Source organism: Miniopterus schreibersii (genome assembly GCF_964146895.1).
Source record: "Miniopterus schreibersii genome assembly, chromosome: 7".
NCBI classification, from domain to species: Eukaryota; Metazoa; Chordata; class Mammalia; order Chiroptera; family Miniopteridae; genus Miniopterus; species Miniopterus schreibersii.
Genome location: NC_138108.1, coordinates 82,703,583 through 82,719,202, shown reverse-complemented (window position 1 = coordinate 82,719,202; position 15,620 = coordinate 82,703,583). Strand labels below are relative to the sequence as shown.

Sequence of the window (15,620 nt, the reverse complement as noted above, 5' to 3'; positions counted from 1 at the left end):
GTGTGCTTTTCTTTCGCTGCTGCTTTCCCACAGTGAAAAGCAGAGAATTTTACTTTATTTTTTTGAACAGTTTCAGTTTTACAGAAGAATCGGGTATAACGTACAGAGTTCCCACATACCCTCGTACCCCATCATACTTTCTTTTATTATTAACATCTTGCAGTTGATGAGCCTATATTGATACATTATTATTAACTATAACTAAAGTCTGCAGTTTACATTAGGGTTCACTCTTTGGGTTGAACAGCTTATGGGTCTTGACAAATGTATAATGACATGTTTCTCCCATTAATGTAGCATCATACAGAAGAGTTTCCTTGCCCCAAAAATCTCCTGTGCCCACCTATTCATCCCTCCCTCCCTTGGTCCCCTGGCACCCACTGATCTTTTTACTGTCTTTATAGTTTTACCTTTTATAGAATATACTTGGAATCATATAATATATAGCTTTTGTAGATTGGCTTCTTTAACTTAGAAATATGCATGTAAGGTTCTTTCATGTCTTTTTGTGGCTTGATAGCTCAGTGTTGTTGTTTTTATCACTGAGTAATATTGCATTGTCTGAATGGTTTGTTTACCCATTCCCCTATTGAAGGACATCTTGCTTGCTTCCAAGTTTTGGCAATTACGGATACAGCTGCTAAACATCTGTGTGCAGGTTTTTGTGTGAGCATGAGTTTTCAAATCATGATACCATAACATTTGGGTGAATAACCAAGGAACATGATAGTTGGATTGTATGGTAAGAGTATGCTTATTTTTTTTAAAGAAACTGCTGGATGTTTTTCAAAGTAATTGTAACATTTGACATTCTCAACAGCAGTGTATGAGCATTTTAGTTGCATAGCATCCTTAGTGACCTTCGGATGGCCAATCTTTTGGAATCTCATTGTGATTTTGATGTGCATTTCCATAGTGAGCAATGATGATGAGCTTCTTCATGTGTTTATTTGCCATCACATCTTTTTCTTTTTGGTGAAATGTATGCCTGAATCTTCTGCCCTTTTCTTTATTAGGTTGTTTGTATTTTTTAATTGGGTTGTAAGAGTATTTTACATATTCTAGATACAAATTCTTTGTTAAATATATGTTTTGTACGTATTTTCTCCTAGTCTGTGGCTGGTATTTTTATTTTCCTCATAGTGTGTTTTGAAGACTAAGTCACTAATTTTGATGAAGTTGAATGCATTTTTTTTAAAAAAAATTTAGTCCGGCCGGGCGTGGCTCAGCAGTTGAGCATCGACCTAGGATCCAGGTGATCAGGGTTCAATTCCTCGTCAGGGCACATGCCCGAGTTGCGGGCTAGGCAGCCGATCAATGACTCTCTCATCATTGATGTTTCTGTCTCTCTCTCTCCCCCTCCTTTCCTTTCTCTGAAATCAATAAAAAGATATGTTTTTAAAAAAAAATTTATACCATTGCTCTTCAGAAGACACTAAGAAAATGAAATCTTTGCCAAGCTCAGAGACACCAAGTTTTTTTTCTAGTAGTTTTATAGTTTTAGTTTTTATATTCAGATCTATGATGTAGTCTGAGTTAACTTTTGTATGTTATGAAGTAAGGACTGAGGTATCCAGTTGTTCTGCAACCATTTATAGAAAATATTTTTCTTTCCCCATAACTCTAGCACCTTGTCATTGAGCTATATACCATATGACCCACCAATTGCAGTGTATAATTCAGTGTTTTTTAGTAATATTTACAGAGTTATGCAACCATCACTGCAGTCATGAACATTTTAGAACATTTTCATTATACCAAAAAGATGCTTTGACCCCTTTGGCCATCAGTCCTCAATCTTCCCATCTCTTTCCCTCCTCCCCCACCTCCTATCCATCTATCTTCCCAGCCTTGGGACACCCCTAGTTTACTTTCAGTGACTTTGCGTATTTGCCTATGCTGGACATTTTACATAAATAAAATTATATAATATGTGGTCTTTTATGACTGGTTCCTTTCACTTTGTATTTTTTGTTGTCCGTTCCTTTTTATGGCAAAATAATATTCCATTTTGTGGATAAACCACGTTTGTTTATCCATTCATCAGTTGGTGGACATTTGGGTTGTTTCCACTTTTTGGCCATTATGAAAAATGCTGCTATGGACATTTGTGTACAGGTTTTTATGTGGACATATGTATTCAATTCTCTTGGGTGGTAGAATTACTGGGCCATATAGTAACTCCATTTAACCTTTTACAGAACTGCCAGACTGTTTTCCAAAGGGGCTCTATCCATTTTACATTTCTGCCAGAAGTGTGTAAAGGTTCTGATTTCTTTATACCCTTGTTAACACATGTGGATTTTTTGTCGTTTTTTGTTTGTTTTTGTAATAACCATACCAGTGTATATGAAGTGGTATCTCATTGTGTTTTTGATTTGAATTTCCCTGCTAACTAGTGATGTTGAGCATATTTTCATGCATTTCATGTATTTTAAGAAATACCTATTCATATCCTTGGCACATAAAAAATGAGTTATCTTTTTATTATTGAGTTGTAAGAATTATTTATATATTTTATATATAAGTTCCTTATTATATGTGTGCTTTGCAAAATTTTTCTCTTATTCTGTGGATTTTCTTTTTTTTAAAAAAATCGTTTATGCCTGGCCAGAGTAGTTCAGTTGGTTGAGTGTTGCACCGAAAGGTTGCTGGTTTGATTCCTGGTCAGGGCACATACGTGGGTTGCAGGTTTGATCCCCCGTTGCGGCATGTATGGAGGGCTGCCAATTGATATTTCTCTCACATTGATCTTTTCTCTCTCTCTCTTCCTCTCTCTCAGTAAGTAAGCCTGTCCTTGGGTGAGGATTAATATTTTTTTAAAACTTAAAAAATAAAATAAGAATTATAAAATAATTGTTTATTTTTAGGTGTTCCAGAGGAGAATTATGAGTTTCCAAATTGTCTACATTTTCAGTAAGAGAAGTTTATATAGAATTTTATGCCAATTTTAATCAAATACTTAACTCTACTTTATAAGTTTAAATCTTATCAGTAGGTTAGAAAAGGATTTTCTTTTTTTTTTAAATCCTTCCCCAAGGATATGTTTTTATTGATTTTAAAGCGGGGGGGGGGGGGGGGAGAAACATCATTCAGTTACCATGCCTCCCTTATGTGGCCCAGTCAGAGATTGAACCCAAAACCTTTTGGTGTATGGGACAATGCTCCAACCAACTGAACCACTTGGCCAGGTATACTATATTCTATTTTGTCTATTAGTGTAGCCATTCCTGATTATCTTTTGGCACTGTTTGCATGGTATATCCTTTTCCATTCTTTTACTTTAAGACTGTTTTGTCTTTGAATCTAAAATGTTTCTGTTGTAGATAGTATACAGTTAGACTATGTTTTTAAAAATCTATTCTGTTAACGTCTGGCTTTTAACTGGTTTGTTCATCCATTTATATGTAATGTAATTACACATAAGGTAGGATTACATCTGCCATTTTATATTTGTGTTTTATGTGTATTGTGTCTTTTTGTTCCTCATTTTTTTATTATTGCTGTCTTTTGTGTTAGATATTTTTAGTGTGCTATTTTAATTCTCATTTCTTTTACTATTTTTTTAAATTTATTTTTTAATGGTTTACATTGGGATTAAAATTAATATCTCAACTAAAACAATGTAGTTTGAGTTAATATCAACTTAATTACAGTGGTATACAAACATTTTTCTTTTGTAAAACTTCATCTCTCACCTTTCCTGTGTGCTGTTATTGTTGTACAAATTATATCTTTATATATTGTGTGCCCCAACTGCACATGATTATTGCTTTATGCATTTTCTTTAAATTTGTGTATTAGTTTCCTGTTGCTGCTTGTGTAGAAGAGTTAATATAGCAAGCCTCACTGCTTATCTTAGAATGAACTACTTATGAGGTCCATCCTTGGCTGACATATGAGAACTTGGATTTCAGAAGGGTTCCCACCTTGCCTAACTGATAAGAATGGCTTACTGTACCTAAGTTGCTTATGAACAATATAGTTTATGCTGAACACCTGCTTTTATCCTGGGAATCTGAAATTTTGGTATGTGCTAGGTAGAGGTTGTCTATCTGAGCAGTGCCTAATATTGTTGAATCCTGTGAAATCCCTCTAGCAATTCATTGAAACTGGGGCGGTCTTGAATACTCCCTACGTGTAGGTGTAACAGATTCCCACAGATTTGGTGGCTTAAAACAACTTAAGCTCACTATGTTACAGTTTTGGAAGTAAGAAGTCGGAAATGAGTTTCACTGGGTTAAAATCAAAGTGTCAGCATTGCTGTGTTCCTTCTGAAGGTTCTAGAGGAGAATCCATTTTCCACTTTCTAGAAGCTTCCTGCATTCATCTACTCATGGCCACCCCATTCCGCCTGCAAAGCTAACAATGTCTAGTCAAGCCTTTCTCATGCAGCATTACTCTGACACTCACTTTCTTGCTTGTTCCTGTGATTTATAAGGACAGCCATGATTATGTGGGATCCAACCAAATAATCCAGGATAACCTTCCCATCTAAAGTTTCTTAACTTATCATATTTTTAAAGTCCCTTTTCTTACGTAAATTGATAAGCAGAGATTCTAGGAATTGGGGCATGGACATCTTTGGGGTGGACTGGTTTTGTACCTACCACAGTCAGGAGAAATGAAGAGTTAGAAACAAAAGGTATGCTTATTCCGTCTTTTATTTATACTTATATAATTATCCTTACTGGTGTTCTTTTTGCCTGTGGATTGGATTTCCTCTCTAGTATCCTTTCATTTCAGCCAGAAGGACTTCTGTATTTCTTGTATGGCAGGTCTGATTGTAATGACTTCTTTGTGCTTGTTTATCTTGGAATGTCTTAATATTGACTTCAGTTTTGCAGGATGATTTTGCTGGATATAGAATTCTTGATTGACAGTCTTTTAGCATTTCAAATGTCACTCTCTTGCCTTCTGGTCTCCTAGGTTACCAGTTAGAAATCAGGTGAGCATCTCTTGTACATGATGATTTTCTTCTCTGTTGCTGCTCTTAAGATTCTTTGTCTTTCAACAGTTTGATGATGGCGTTTCTAGGTTTGGACCGCTTTGATTTTTTCCTGCTTCGAGTTTTTTGAGCTTCTGGAATGTACACATAGGTTTTCATCATATTTGGGAAATTTTTGGCTATTATTTCTTAAAATATTCTTTCTGCTCCCCCTTTCTTCCTCCTCTCCTTCTGGGATTCCTATTATGCATTTGTTGGTGTGCTTGATGGTTTCAGTTATTGTACTTTTCAACTCCAAAATTTCTATCTGGTTCCTTTTTTAATAAATTTTGTTTCTTTATTGATGTTCTGTTTGATGAGACATTCTCATACATCCTTAGTGCCTTGTGCATGGCTTCCTTAGTTCTTTGAACATATTTAAAATAGTTGATTTAATGTCTTTGTTTTGTTAGTCTAACCGCTAACGTAGGCTTCCTGAGGGTCAGCTTCTGTTGATTTCTTTTTTTCCTGTATATGGAACCATGCTGTCCTTGTATGTCTCATGATTTTCTTAAACACTGGACATTTTAAATATAGTGTGCCACCTCTGGAAATCAGATTCTCCTCCCTCCACAATTTTTTCGTTTGTTTGTTTATTCTTATTTATTCATTTAGTGACTTTTAAAAACTAATTTTTTAAAGTCTGAATTCTTTGTTGTGTGTGGCAACTAAAGACTGCTCAGTTAGTTTCTTAGATGCCTGGAACCAGTAAGTTTCACAATCTTTTTTGAGAGGTTCTCTGTATGAGGCTGGCCTTCAGCATTCTTCTGGGCATTTACAACTCCACTTTAGTCTTTACTTACTGCTGCATAGAGCCTCAAGGTTAGTCAGAGGTGAAAGCCTTAGGGCTTTCTTAGGCCTTTCTTCAGTATGCAACAACCTTGGTGGACATTTGTGTGACTTCTAGGTTCCCAGGAATCTGTTGGAGCGTCTCAAAGCTTTCTGTTGACATCTCATTCCACAGCTTTTCTAAAATTTTTTTTTCTTAACCTATTGTTTTGCCCCCAACTGTTTTCTCCTTCCTCAGACAGTTGAAATAATGCAATAATTGCCTGATTGGTTTTAACAAACACCCTAAACTTTTTGCACTGAAAGAGCTTTGAGTCAGGTTAAATATAAGACAGCCTTTCAAATGGGGTCTTCCATCCAACCACTAGATAGGTCAAATAATGACAATTTTGGGAGAATCGGACTTTGAAGGCATTCCTGCCACATTCCGTCCTATCCTATGGCTTCCAGGCTGCTCATTTTCATGGTGATTGAGAGCTGTTGGTTTACATTGCTACTTTGGAGCTGGGAGTAGAAGGCAGGGAGATAGAAATAGGGAGGGTCAGAACACCATAAGGCTCTCTCTACTTAAATTTCTATTTATTTATTTATTTATTTATTTATTTATTTATTTATCTACCTACCTATCTATTTAAATTTTTATTTATTGATGAGAGAGATCGATTTGTTGTTTCACTCATTTATGCATTCATTGGTTGCTTGTATGTGCCCTGACCAAGGAACTGAACCCGGAACCTTGGTGCATCGGGACGACGCTCACAACAAACAGCCAGGGCAGTCGCTCTTTTTATTGAGATGCTTAAATGCTGCCTAGATTGCTGCAAGCCTTTGATTAATGTCAGAGTTCTGAAAAAGTTGATCCTGACAATATTTCCTTTTATGGAAGATAATTTTTGTAAGTCTTTACTGTTTTTGTTGATGTCCTCCCTTTTGTCTCTAAACATGACCCTTTTTACTCATCTTCATATCTACCATTGTGTTGTAGGAATTTGAGTTTAATAGATTATCTCTTAAGGTTTTTGACTCTCAAAAACTTTGGTTCTTGTTTTTAGCTTAGATAGCCAGGGGCCTAATACAAAATTAATATGAAGTAATAATATTGGGTTTTTTTGTTCATTCTCAATAATTGAGTGTCTGGGGAAAATAAAGGACCTGTCTTCAGCAAAATGTATAAAGTATTAATATTGTATGTTTCTCATTAGTGTTTTTTATACTGATATTTTTTGAGTGTGTGTCTGCCTCTTCTGTTTTTTCTTATTATTAATGTTTGTTTTTTACCTCCTAAGGCAGTAAAGAATGCTGATGGGAGAACCATTTCCCTAATTTTCAGATTGTTGAGCTGGTTGCCATGATGGGTAAGTTCAAACTAAAAGAATTTTTATCTATAATTAAAGGGTAAAATAGGAGAGAAAATTTTTTCCTGTGTGCGTGATAAACTTGTAGTAACTATGGAAAACAATACGGAGGCTTCTCTTGGTAACCATGAGTACAGTGCCATCACATGGTCCAAATTCTCCACTTTTGTCAGCTTCAAATTGGGTACCCTTTTACTGAACTATCAACTTTTCATTTTGGTTGCTCTGACTTGCAGTTTGAGCTGTGTATTAATCAAATTGATTTCTACTATACTTCTCAAATAATACTGCACTATACTAAGCAACAAAACAAAGAACAGTCATTGCTTAAAAACATATACCAAAGTAGTCCTAGAAAAACATGAATATTTTAGTGTGAGTCACAGATATTTGAATTTTTTATTGAGGATGTTCTCCTATAATTATTTTTAAGTATAAGGTATCTAATTAAACATGTCTAATAAAAGATTTTACTTGAAATTATTTCCCAAATATATTCTGGTTTTTCCCCAAATATATTCAATGTCCTTTCATCATGTGTCAGAAACCCACTGCTGCTTCTGTGTGACTGTTGGTCAGACTGTGGAACCCTCTGGACATCCTTACTGCCATGCCTGTTGGATCAACTCATGGTCTTTACAACATTTATAACCTGTCTCATCTGTCTAGTACCTATGACTACCACAGAGATTCTTAATTGAGTAAAACAGTCTGAGAATTGTTAGAATAGTGCTCGTGGTGTATCTCAGCTCATGCTTTGCTTGATCTTTTGTGGATTTGTTAGTTTACATCTTGTTTGCTTCTTTAAAGTAAGTTTCCTATTGGATATTTATTTACCCTATGATTCTTCTTCAAGCCAGTAAAGAAGAAAGTCAGTTAAGTTGCTCTTTATTAGTATGTCACTTCTTTGAGAAGTTACTTTTATTCAAATGGTCCTCTTTATTTTTGTATACATATGATAGAAAACGGTACTCTTTTTTTTTTTTTTAAACAAGGAAATTCATATATGTAAATGTGATAGATTTAATTCAAAGCCTTCCCAGGCATTTGCTTATTTTTGTATTGTGAACGTGAAAATACCTAAATTCTAGTGTTTAAGTTTTTTCTAATGAAGAAAATAATTAAAACATAGATATGTTTAAGTATTAGAATCCCCCTCACCCAGTGCAGAATTAAAAATCTTACCTTTCTCAAGAAGGTTATGTCAGATAATTTTATTCCAGTTGAGATCATTCTCAGCTAATTTTTTTTTAAGGGAAGATTTATTTTTATCAATAAATGACATAGTCTGGCTTGGACCCATGGACAATACACATTTTGTGATTATATTATACCCTTTGGTTCAGTTACTCTTGGGCTAAGCTAACATTTTGATGAAATTTTATTTTACAAAGGTTACTTATAAAATTCTTCTAAACGTGGAATTTATTAGTAAAACCCTTGGAGTCATTAATTTTCATTTTAATATGCAAATAGTTTCACTACAAAACAGAATATATGAGTGTTAATACATTAGAGAAGTCAGTATTTGTGTGTTTGAAAGACTGATGAAACCATTGAATCGCCACATTCTTTTAAATGATTTTTCATGACAAGATAAAGCATGTGTGAATTATTACTATTCTGGAACATAAATTATTACCAAAATGGTTACATTTTAAAATGTAAACTGTAAACTCCCTAAATTCCTTATTTCCCAATTATTTATTATTATTATTAGTGGAATTGATTTACTAGTGAAAATCAATTACGTTGTCCCTGAAGTTTTCCAGAGAGCATATAATTGGCATTACTAGGAGGCTCATGCTTATAGTCTTAGGAAGAAATCTTTGCTATATTTGGAAAAAATTAAAAGTTTATGGTTCATGATTCTTTCACTCAGTTTTAAGGGCTTAGTATTTTTTTCCTTAGGAATGGATTTTTCTTGTACCGTTCCTTTCTGAATTGTTCCTGGCTGAGATTATGAGAGAGTCTTAAACATGTGTGGTCTAATTGACCTTGTTGGGGAGAAGGCCAGGAAAGCACCTTACAGAGTCAATAGGACGTCTAACGGGAGAAGAGCTCTGAAAGGAACTCTGTACTTTGAGCATAAATGCCAAGTAATGATGATATTTATAGAAAGTTATTTCCCCCCACTTGTTTTAATTAAGATTTTAGATGTCTTGTGATGTTTGTTTAGGTGTCATAGAAAAGAAGAACTTGTCATACTTGTCATAACAGGGCTGTTTTGACCTATATTCTAGGATGTTACATCACTAGAAGAATCAGAATTACTTTGTTTTGCCTGTAAATGTCTTGTGTGGACACCTGGTAGCATGCTAGTGCTTGTGTCCAGTGCTATTTTAATGTTACTGCCTTCAGTTTTTAAATAATTAAAATTTTATTTCACCAAAATAACAGAAGCATAGGCATTGAAAATGTTCTAGATGCATTTTTGCATTAAATTTCATTATTAATTTTGTGTTTGATGTCAGTAGTAAATACATATTGAAATTATAATTCTGAGTATGTTATTTTAAAAATATCTAGATGATCAGCAAGCTTTGAACTCAATCATGCAAGATTTGGCTGTTCTTCATAAGGCCAGTCGACCAGCATTATCCTTACAGGAAACCAGAAAAACAAAATCTTTATCACCAAAAAAGCAGGTATTTGTTTCAATAATATTTTTAAAAAGTTATATTGTTGTTCTGTGAATTATTTTTCTTGAATATCCTGATCTTATAGAGGTTTGCTTAAAGTATTCATGTTTTAATACTTTTCAATCAAATATTTTGTTACATATTTTAAAAATAAGGGTGTGTTTAAAAAAAAAAAAAAGATAGCGTTGCATTTAATGTGGTAACTGCTCTCTGACGCTATTTCATCCATTCTTAAAGTACTTCACATAAGCAAATTGTTTTCATTTAAAGTAACCTATTCTCTTTGTCTACAAAGAGGATCATTTTGATTCTTACAGGATTTAGCAAATGTCTGATACCCATGATGCTGTCACTTACAGATCTTGGTGGTCTTTCCTGCTGAGCCCAGATTCAGCCACCTAATTCTCAACTTGGCTCCTTGGCAGACCCTATCAATTGATTGGAGTTATATTGAAATGAAACCTCCTTCCCCCTCTGCTCTGTTTTAAATGAGTGACTAAGAAAAAAGTGATTTAGAAATTCTAGAAATTTTATCTGATTTCTGAAATGATTTATCATTTCATTATAGAATGATGTCCGAGTCAAATTTGAACATAGAGGAGAAAAAAGGTAAGAAAAGAAACATTACATTTCAGATTATTGATTTAAATGATTTAAATACATGTTCTAGTTAAAGCCATTAGAGAGAGGTTTTTTCTATAACTTAATGAAGGCTCATGGCTTACAAATTGAGATGGAATAGTCCTTGGTAGTGTGTAATATGTATTTAGATTTAAGGTAGAAGCTGTCAAAATTCATGCCAAACATTAGAAAGGATAAATGTTTTTATTTTGCGATATTAGGAAGTAAATAAGATTACATAATACAGCCATTGAATATTACCATTTCCTTTTTTTTTTGCTTATCATAATCATGTCATTATCTTCCTATCATAAATCTCCCTATCATAATTATACTATACAGAATTATGCATGTGGACTTACCATTCACAATTCTGATTATACTCAAGGTACCTCAATCATATGGCATGTACTTAATTAGTAATATTGAGGGAAATGGGTTGGAATGGTGGCTGTAAATTATTTAGCAGAGGTGTAAGCCTAGTCTTGTTCCAGGTATCTGTATCTCAGTACAGTAGTGGAGGTGGGTGGTGATGGTTAACAACAGAATTATTAACAAGACTAATAGGAGCTGGAGAATATGGGATTTCATGTTTGTTATTCATATCTCATTAAATTAATTTAATGAAAGATCTATTTATTTTTAGGACTTTCAAAAGGCTCATACATCATATGACCTGAGATGTAAAAATGTTTTACACAGAGATATGGTTTAAAAAATTGGGACATACCAGATACACCATACAACTGTTGTCCATTCTACTTGTTTTCTATTTACAATTCTTTTATGGATATTTTCACAGTTTTGTTTTTTCCATTCATGGAACATTATTTATTGAGTGCTTACTATCTGCTGGGCCATGAAGGGATAAAGTCAATGACACAAATGGCCCCTCCTCTTACAGAGCTTACAGGCCAGCATAGACATCGCCAAGCTTAGGTGCATGGTCCCCAGGGACAGCACAGGCCACTGTGTTGTGACATAGGAAGAAAATACTAGAATTAAAAAATTTTAATCCTTTAAAAATATTTATATTTATATTTAAAATATTTATATTTAAAAGTTGATAAGGTTACAGAAATAAAAATTTGAATCCCCAAAGGATGACTTTTGTTCTTGTTAACAGTTTTGGTCCATTCCGTTGTGTGGGTGTCATGCAGTTAAGTTTAATTATTTTCTTCAGTGAACATTTTACATTTCTGTTTAATATTCATATAACAGTTTTAGTGCAAATTAGAAACTGCAGAAGATTTTAAGAATTTCCTTTTTATAATTTTTATTAAGATAGAACAGACTTCAAGTTTTTGAACTTAGTGTTGAGAATTAGTGCACTTGATCAAAAATAAGCCTTTGTAGTGTTCACATAAAGTGAATGCTTACATTTTTACTTAATTTTAATTTCTCTATCCAAGAGATAACTGTTGAAGTATATTGTTTAACTATGCCTAAGAAAATAAAATATTTTAAAATTCTGTTTATACAGAATCCTTCAGTTCCCCAGACCAGTTAAACTGGAAGATCTGAGGTCTAAAGCTAAAGTTGCCTTTGGACAGTCTATGGAGCTACATTATACCAATAATGAGGTAAACGAGAAGTTTAACTTTAAGTAGTTCTTATTTTGGAAAGTAGTGTGTTCATTTCAGAGACTGTTTTAGGACTGCTGTGATTTTATTCAGGGATTGATAAGGATATGGTGTGTTAGAGGAATGATAGAGCACAATTAAATTTATAAATTTAACAAATTAAAATGGGTTTTTTTCCATTGTCAAAAATATTAAAAGGTTCTACTGTGAAAATAATTCAATGAGAATCTATTTAAGGAGGAAATATATATATATTACTGAGACGGCTGCTTATTTATGTTATATTTTTACTCTGTGTACTTTATTGATAAAATGTCTTTCCTCATACTCTGTCCTTGGCTACGGAGATAATAGAGCTTTGGTACTGAGATAGTTTAGTTAAACTTACAGGATTATTTTCACGCTGGTTAAGACATGATTAGATCATGCTTATGTTTGGGAGTGAGTACGTGATCATAAGGGCTGCTGTGGCTGGCACTGAGGAGCTCTCTGTTCTGGGGAAACCCCTTTTGAAACTTCTGTAAAATTTGGATTGGATTCGATGATCTCTGGAGATTCTTTCAGATCCTATGAGGAGATCTCAAGATCTTGAGGTCTTAAAATTTTCAGGGACAACGTAGTTAACTGGTTAATTTTTACTGTGATTTGTTGTTGTTGCTTTACTCATCCCCTCAGAAAATACTTGTTGAATTGCCAGGTATAATGCTATGAGTTAGGAATTATAGCTCCTTATGGAATTTATAGACTTGTAGTAGAAGCAGATAGTTAGTAAATGAGCTGTTTAAATATATTTAGTTCTTTGAAGGAAATGCATAAAGTATTGTGATCAAGAATAAAGGCAAGGGCAGCAGGTACTCTTTTTAGGTAGTACTGAGGGAGAACTGACTGAGGTGCTGCTAATGTCTAATTACTGAGAACTGAAGCACGAAAAGCCAACCCTGCAAAGTGTTTGAAGGAAAGAGCATTCTTGGTAGTGAAAGCAGCTTGAGAGCAGCGTGGAGGTCCTAACATGGAAAAGACTTCCATGTTTCAGGAACAGAAAGGGGACCAGTGGGAATGGAGTGACAGTGGAAAGCTTAGTAAAAATTAGTTTTAGAAAACATGAAATTGCTTTGCAAATGTTAAAGCATTATGCAAATAAATTTCAAATGAATTGTTAAAGCAGAAGAATATACTAATATAAGTGTGTCTAAAGAAACACAACTGAAAATGGAAAATATTTTGATAAAAAATCCATTTCCAAAGAAGTAAGATACCTGAACAAAGTGATGAGTGCTGTAATATTTTAATACCTTAAAATTTTATTTTTCAAATACTTTTTGGCTTTAATAGCCATGAACCCCTTGTTGCCTCGCCCTGTCTTGGCACTTATTATTTCTGTTTGTGCTGGCCTGATTTCCAACTGCCAGTCCCTGAGACCCTGTTGGCTTTTCAGGGGTATGGTTAAAGGGCCTATGCTGAAGTACATACCAAGGATAGGGTGGGAGATGGGGATGGATAGGCTCCACTTGCCCATAGTGATAACTTGCTGAAAAATACACCCTTTATGGATCTCCTTCTCTTCCCCGCCTTCCCCACTTCCCTACCAGTGTTTCTTAGTGTGTCTTCCCATATAAACAGTCTTGAACTTGAATCTTTATGTCATGGTATGATTCTAGGGGAACCCAGATGCATCTTTGTTTTGGTTTGGTCTAAAACTGTGTCATAGAAAATTTTCAGATGTCAAGTACATTAAGACTACAATGTTGTCTTGATCTAACAGGCAAGTAGAGCTATCAAGAAAAATGATGGTGTTAGTTTGACATCATTTTTTTTCATACTGTACCCCTGTCCTGTTCCTAGAATCATGTTTCTTTTCTGAGTTCTTCCGATTTGTTTATATAATTTTTGTAGGATTTTCTTGAGGACTGACATCAAGCTAATTGATCTGTTGTTTTAGGAACCCTCTTCCATTTTCTAAAAATAGGAAAACTTCTCCATTTTCAGTTTTTTTCTTTCCCTCATACTTTCTGAAGGATTCCTGGGAATGGTTCTGCCATTATATATGGGTGGCCTTGGGCAGGAATATGGTAAAAGAGGCATTAGGATGAGAGATCATGTTGTTTAAAGTTTCTTGGACTGAGAGATTCTGTGAGGATCTGTGATTCTATGAATTAACCATGTCATAATTTACATCATGATCAACTCAATGCATGCTGTTGAACATTGGGGTGCTAGGAAAGAACTTTCAAGGGATGTTAGTTTTGTGGGCCTGTGGACAAGCAGAAAACTCATTTATACTGCTTGTTATTCCAGTTCTATAAATATTTTTTTCTAGTGTAATATAAATTTTTTCCAAAAGAACCGTTATTCTATTGACTTCTAGCTTGCCAGAACCGAAACAACCAGTAAATTTAAGCCAGAATTGATTGGATTTGTTCGTTGGGCTCCTGTTTATGTAAAAAGTGTCAGGTGTGTATGTGTCTGTGTGTGTTGTCATGGGGGATAGATATGAGGGCGTGAAGGGAAAGTAAGTGGATTTTCTGCCCTGGCCCGGTGACTTAGTTGCTTGGAGAGTTGACCCGTCCTGTCCACCAAAAGGTTTTCACATCAGTGTTTCTGTCTGTCTGTCTGTCTCTCTCCCCGCCTCTCTCTAAAAGTCAATAAAAACATATCCTGTCCTAGGGTGAGGATTAAAAGGGGCGGGAAAAAAAGAAAGTACAGGAAGTGGATTTTTAAGATTGGTTCCATTTTAGATGGATAGAGGAGGAAAACTTTTATGGACTATTTTCATGTTTCACTATGTAAAGTCAGGAAGATAATTTACTTCTTTCAAATTTAGGTTCTATTTAGTGAATTTTTGAATTCAATTTTTAGTTTCCTTTTCAGAAGGGTTTTGTATTAACACACAAGTGATTTATCAGTAATATGCCAGAGGGAAATCGATTTCATGAATGAGGCTAGAATGAATTCATGAAGCAGGAAAACATTGTGTGATTTATTTAGTATAATTTAGACAAGTGTAGGGACCTGTAAAACGTATAACAGGTGACCTTAGAACACACAAGGGACCACATGAGAACCACGTTCCTAGTAGCGTGGGCTCCCGGCACCTCTCCAGAACATCCGTATTTCCCATTGTTTGCAAACGGAGAAGAGCAAAACACTTAACATTTTGTTACTGTGATTTAAACTAGTATTTTTCCCCAAGGCAACAATATCTTGTAGAAGTAAGTATTCCAATTATAATTAAATGTGTAGTAAAAGCAAATATTCAGCTTTTCCCTTTAAATGAAAAATTGGTAAAACAACCTTCATCATTTCTTTAAAATGTTTTCTAGTGCTTAAAGTATAATAAAAAAGAATATTAAAGATAGGAACAAGATGTACAGTACGGTTCATAATTGACAGGATAATGACAAGAATTTAATCAAGTACATCAGGCTTGTTCTAGGGTACCAAACAGTTAATATTTTTTTGTTATTAGAAAAAATTCTCATAGAGAAAAAAGGGTCTGATGAGTTGATAAGTTGTAATGTATAAAATTAGCTACCTGCAGAAATTGGAAATATAATTTCCAGCACAGATTAAGTGACCGTAAGCAGATTGTGTGATGGAATTCTTTCTCATTAGTCCTCCCTTAACAGGGTAGGCAGGTTCTGTG

The 15,620-nt window shown here is 34.4% G+C and overlaps 1 protein-coding gene across 4 annotated transcripts in view; it reads left to right on the top strand.

Annotated features, from left to right (window-relative positions):
• Positions 1–15,620, top strand: part of MAP3K2 (mitogen-activated protein kinase kinase kinase 2) — a 65,914-nt gene that overhangs the window by 24,014 nt on the left and 26,280 nt on the right. For 3 of the 4 annotated variants that reach the window (XM_081143051.1, XM_081143052.1, XM_081143054.1), the window contains exons 2-5: positions 7,063–7,131; positions 9,661–9,779; positions 10,342–10,382; positions 11,878–11,977. In XM_081143051.1, the coding sequence (XP_080999177.1) occupies positions 7,125–7,131; positions 9,661–9,779; positions 10,342–10,382; positions 11,878–11,977 (267 nt within the window). In that variant the 5' untranslated portion in view covers positions 7,063–7,124. The remainder of the gene's footprint in view (positions 1–7,062; positions 7,132–9,660; positions 9,780–10,341; positions 10,383–11,877; positions 11,978–15,620) is intronic. The other variant, XM_081143053.1, reaches the window with a different exon arrangement.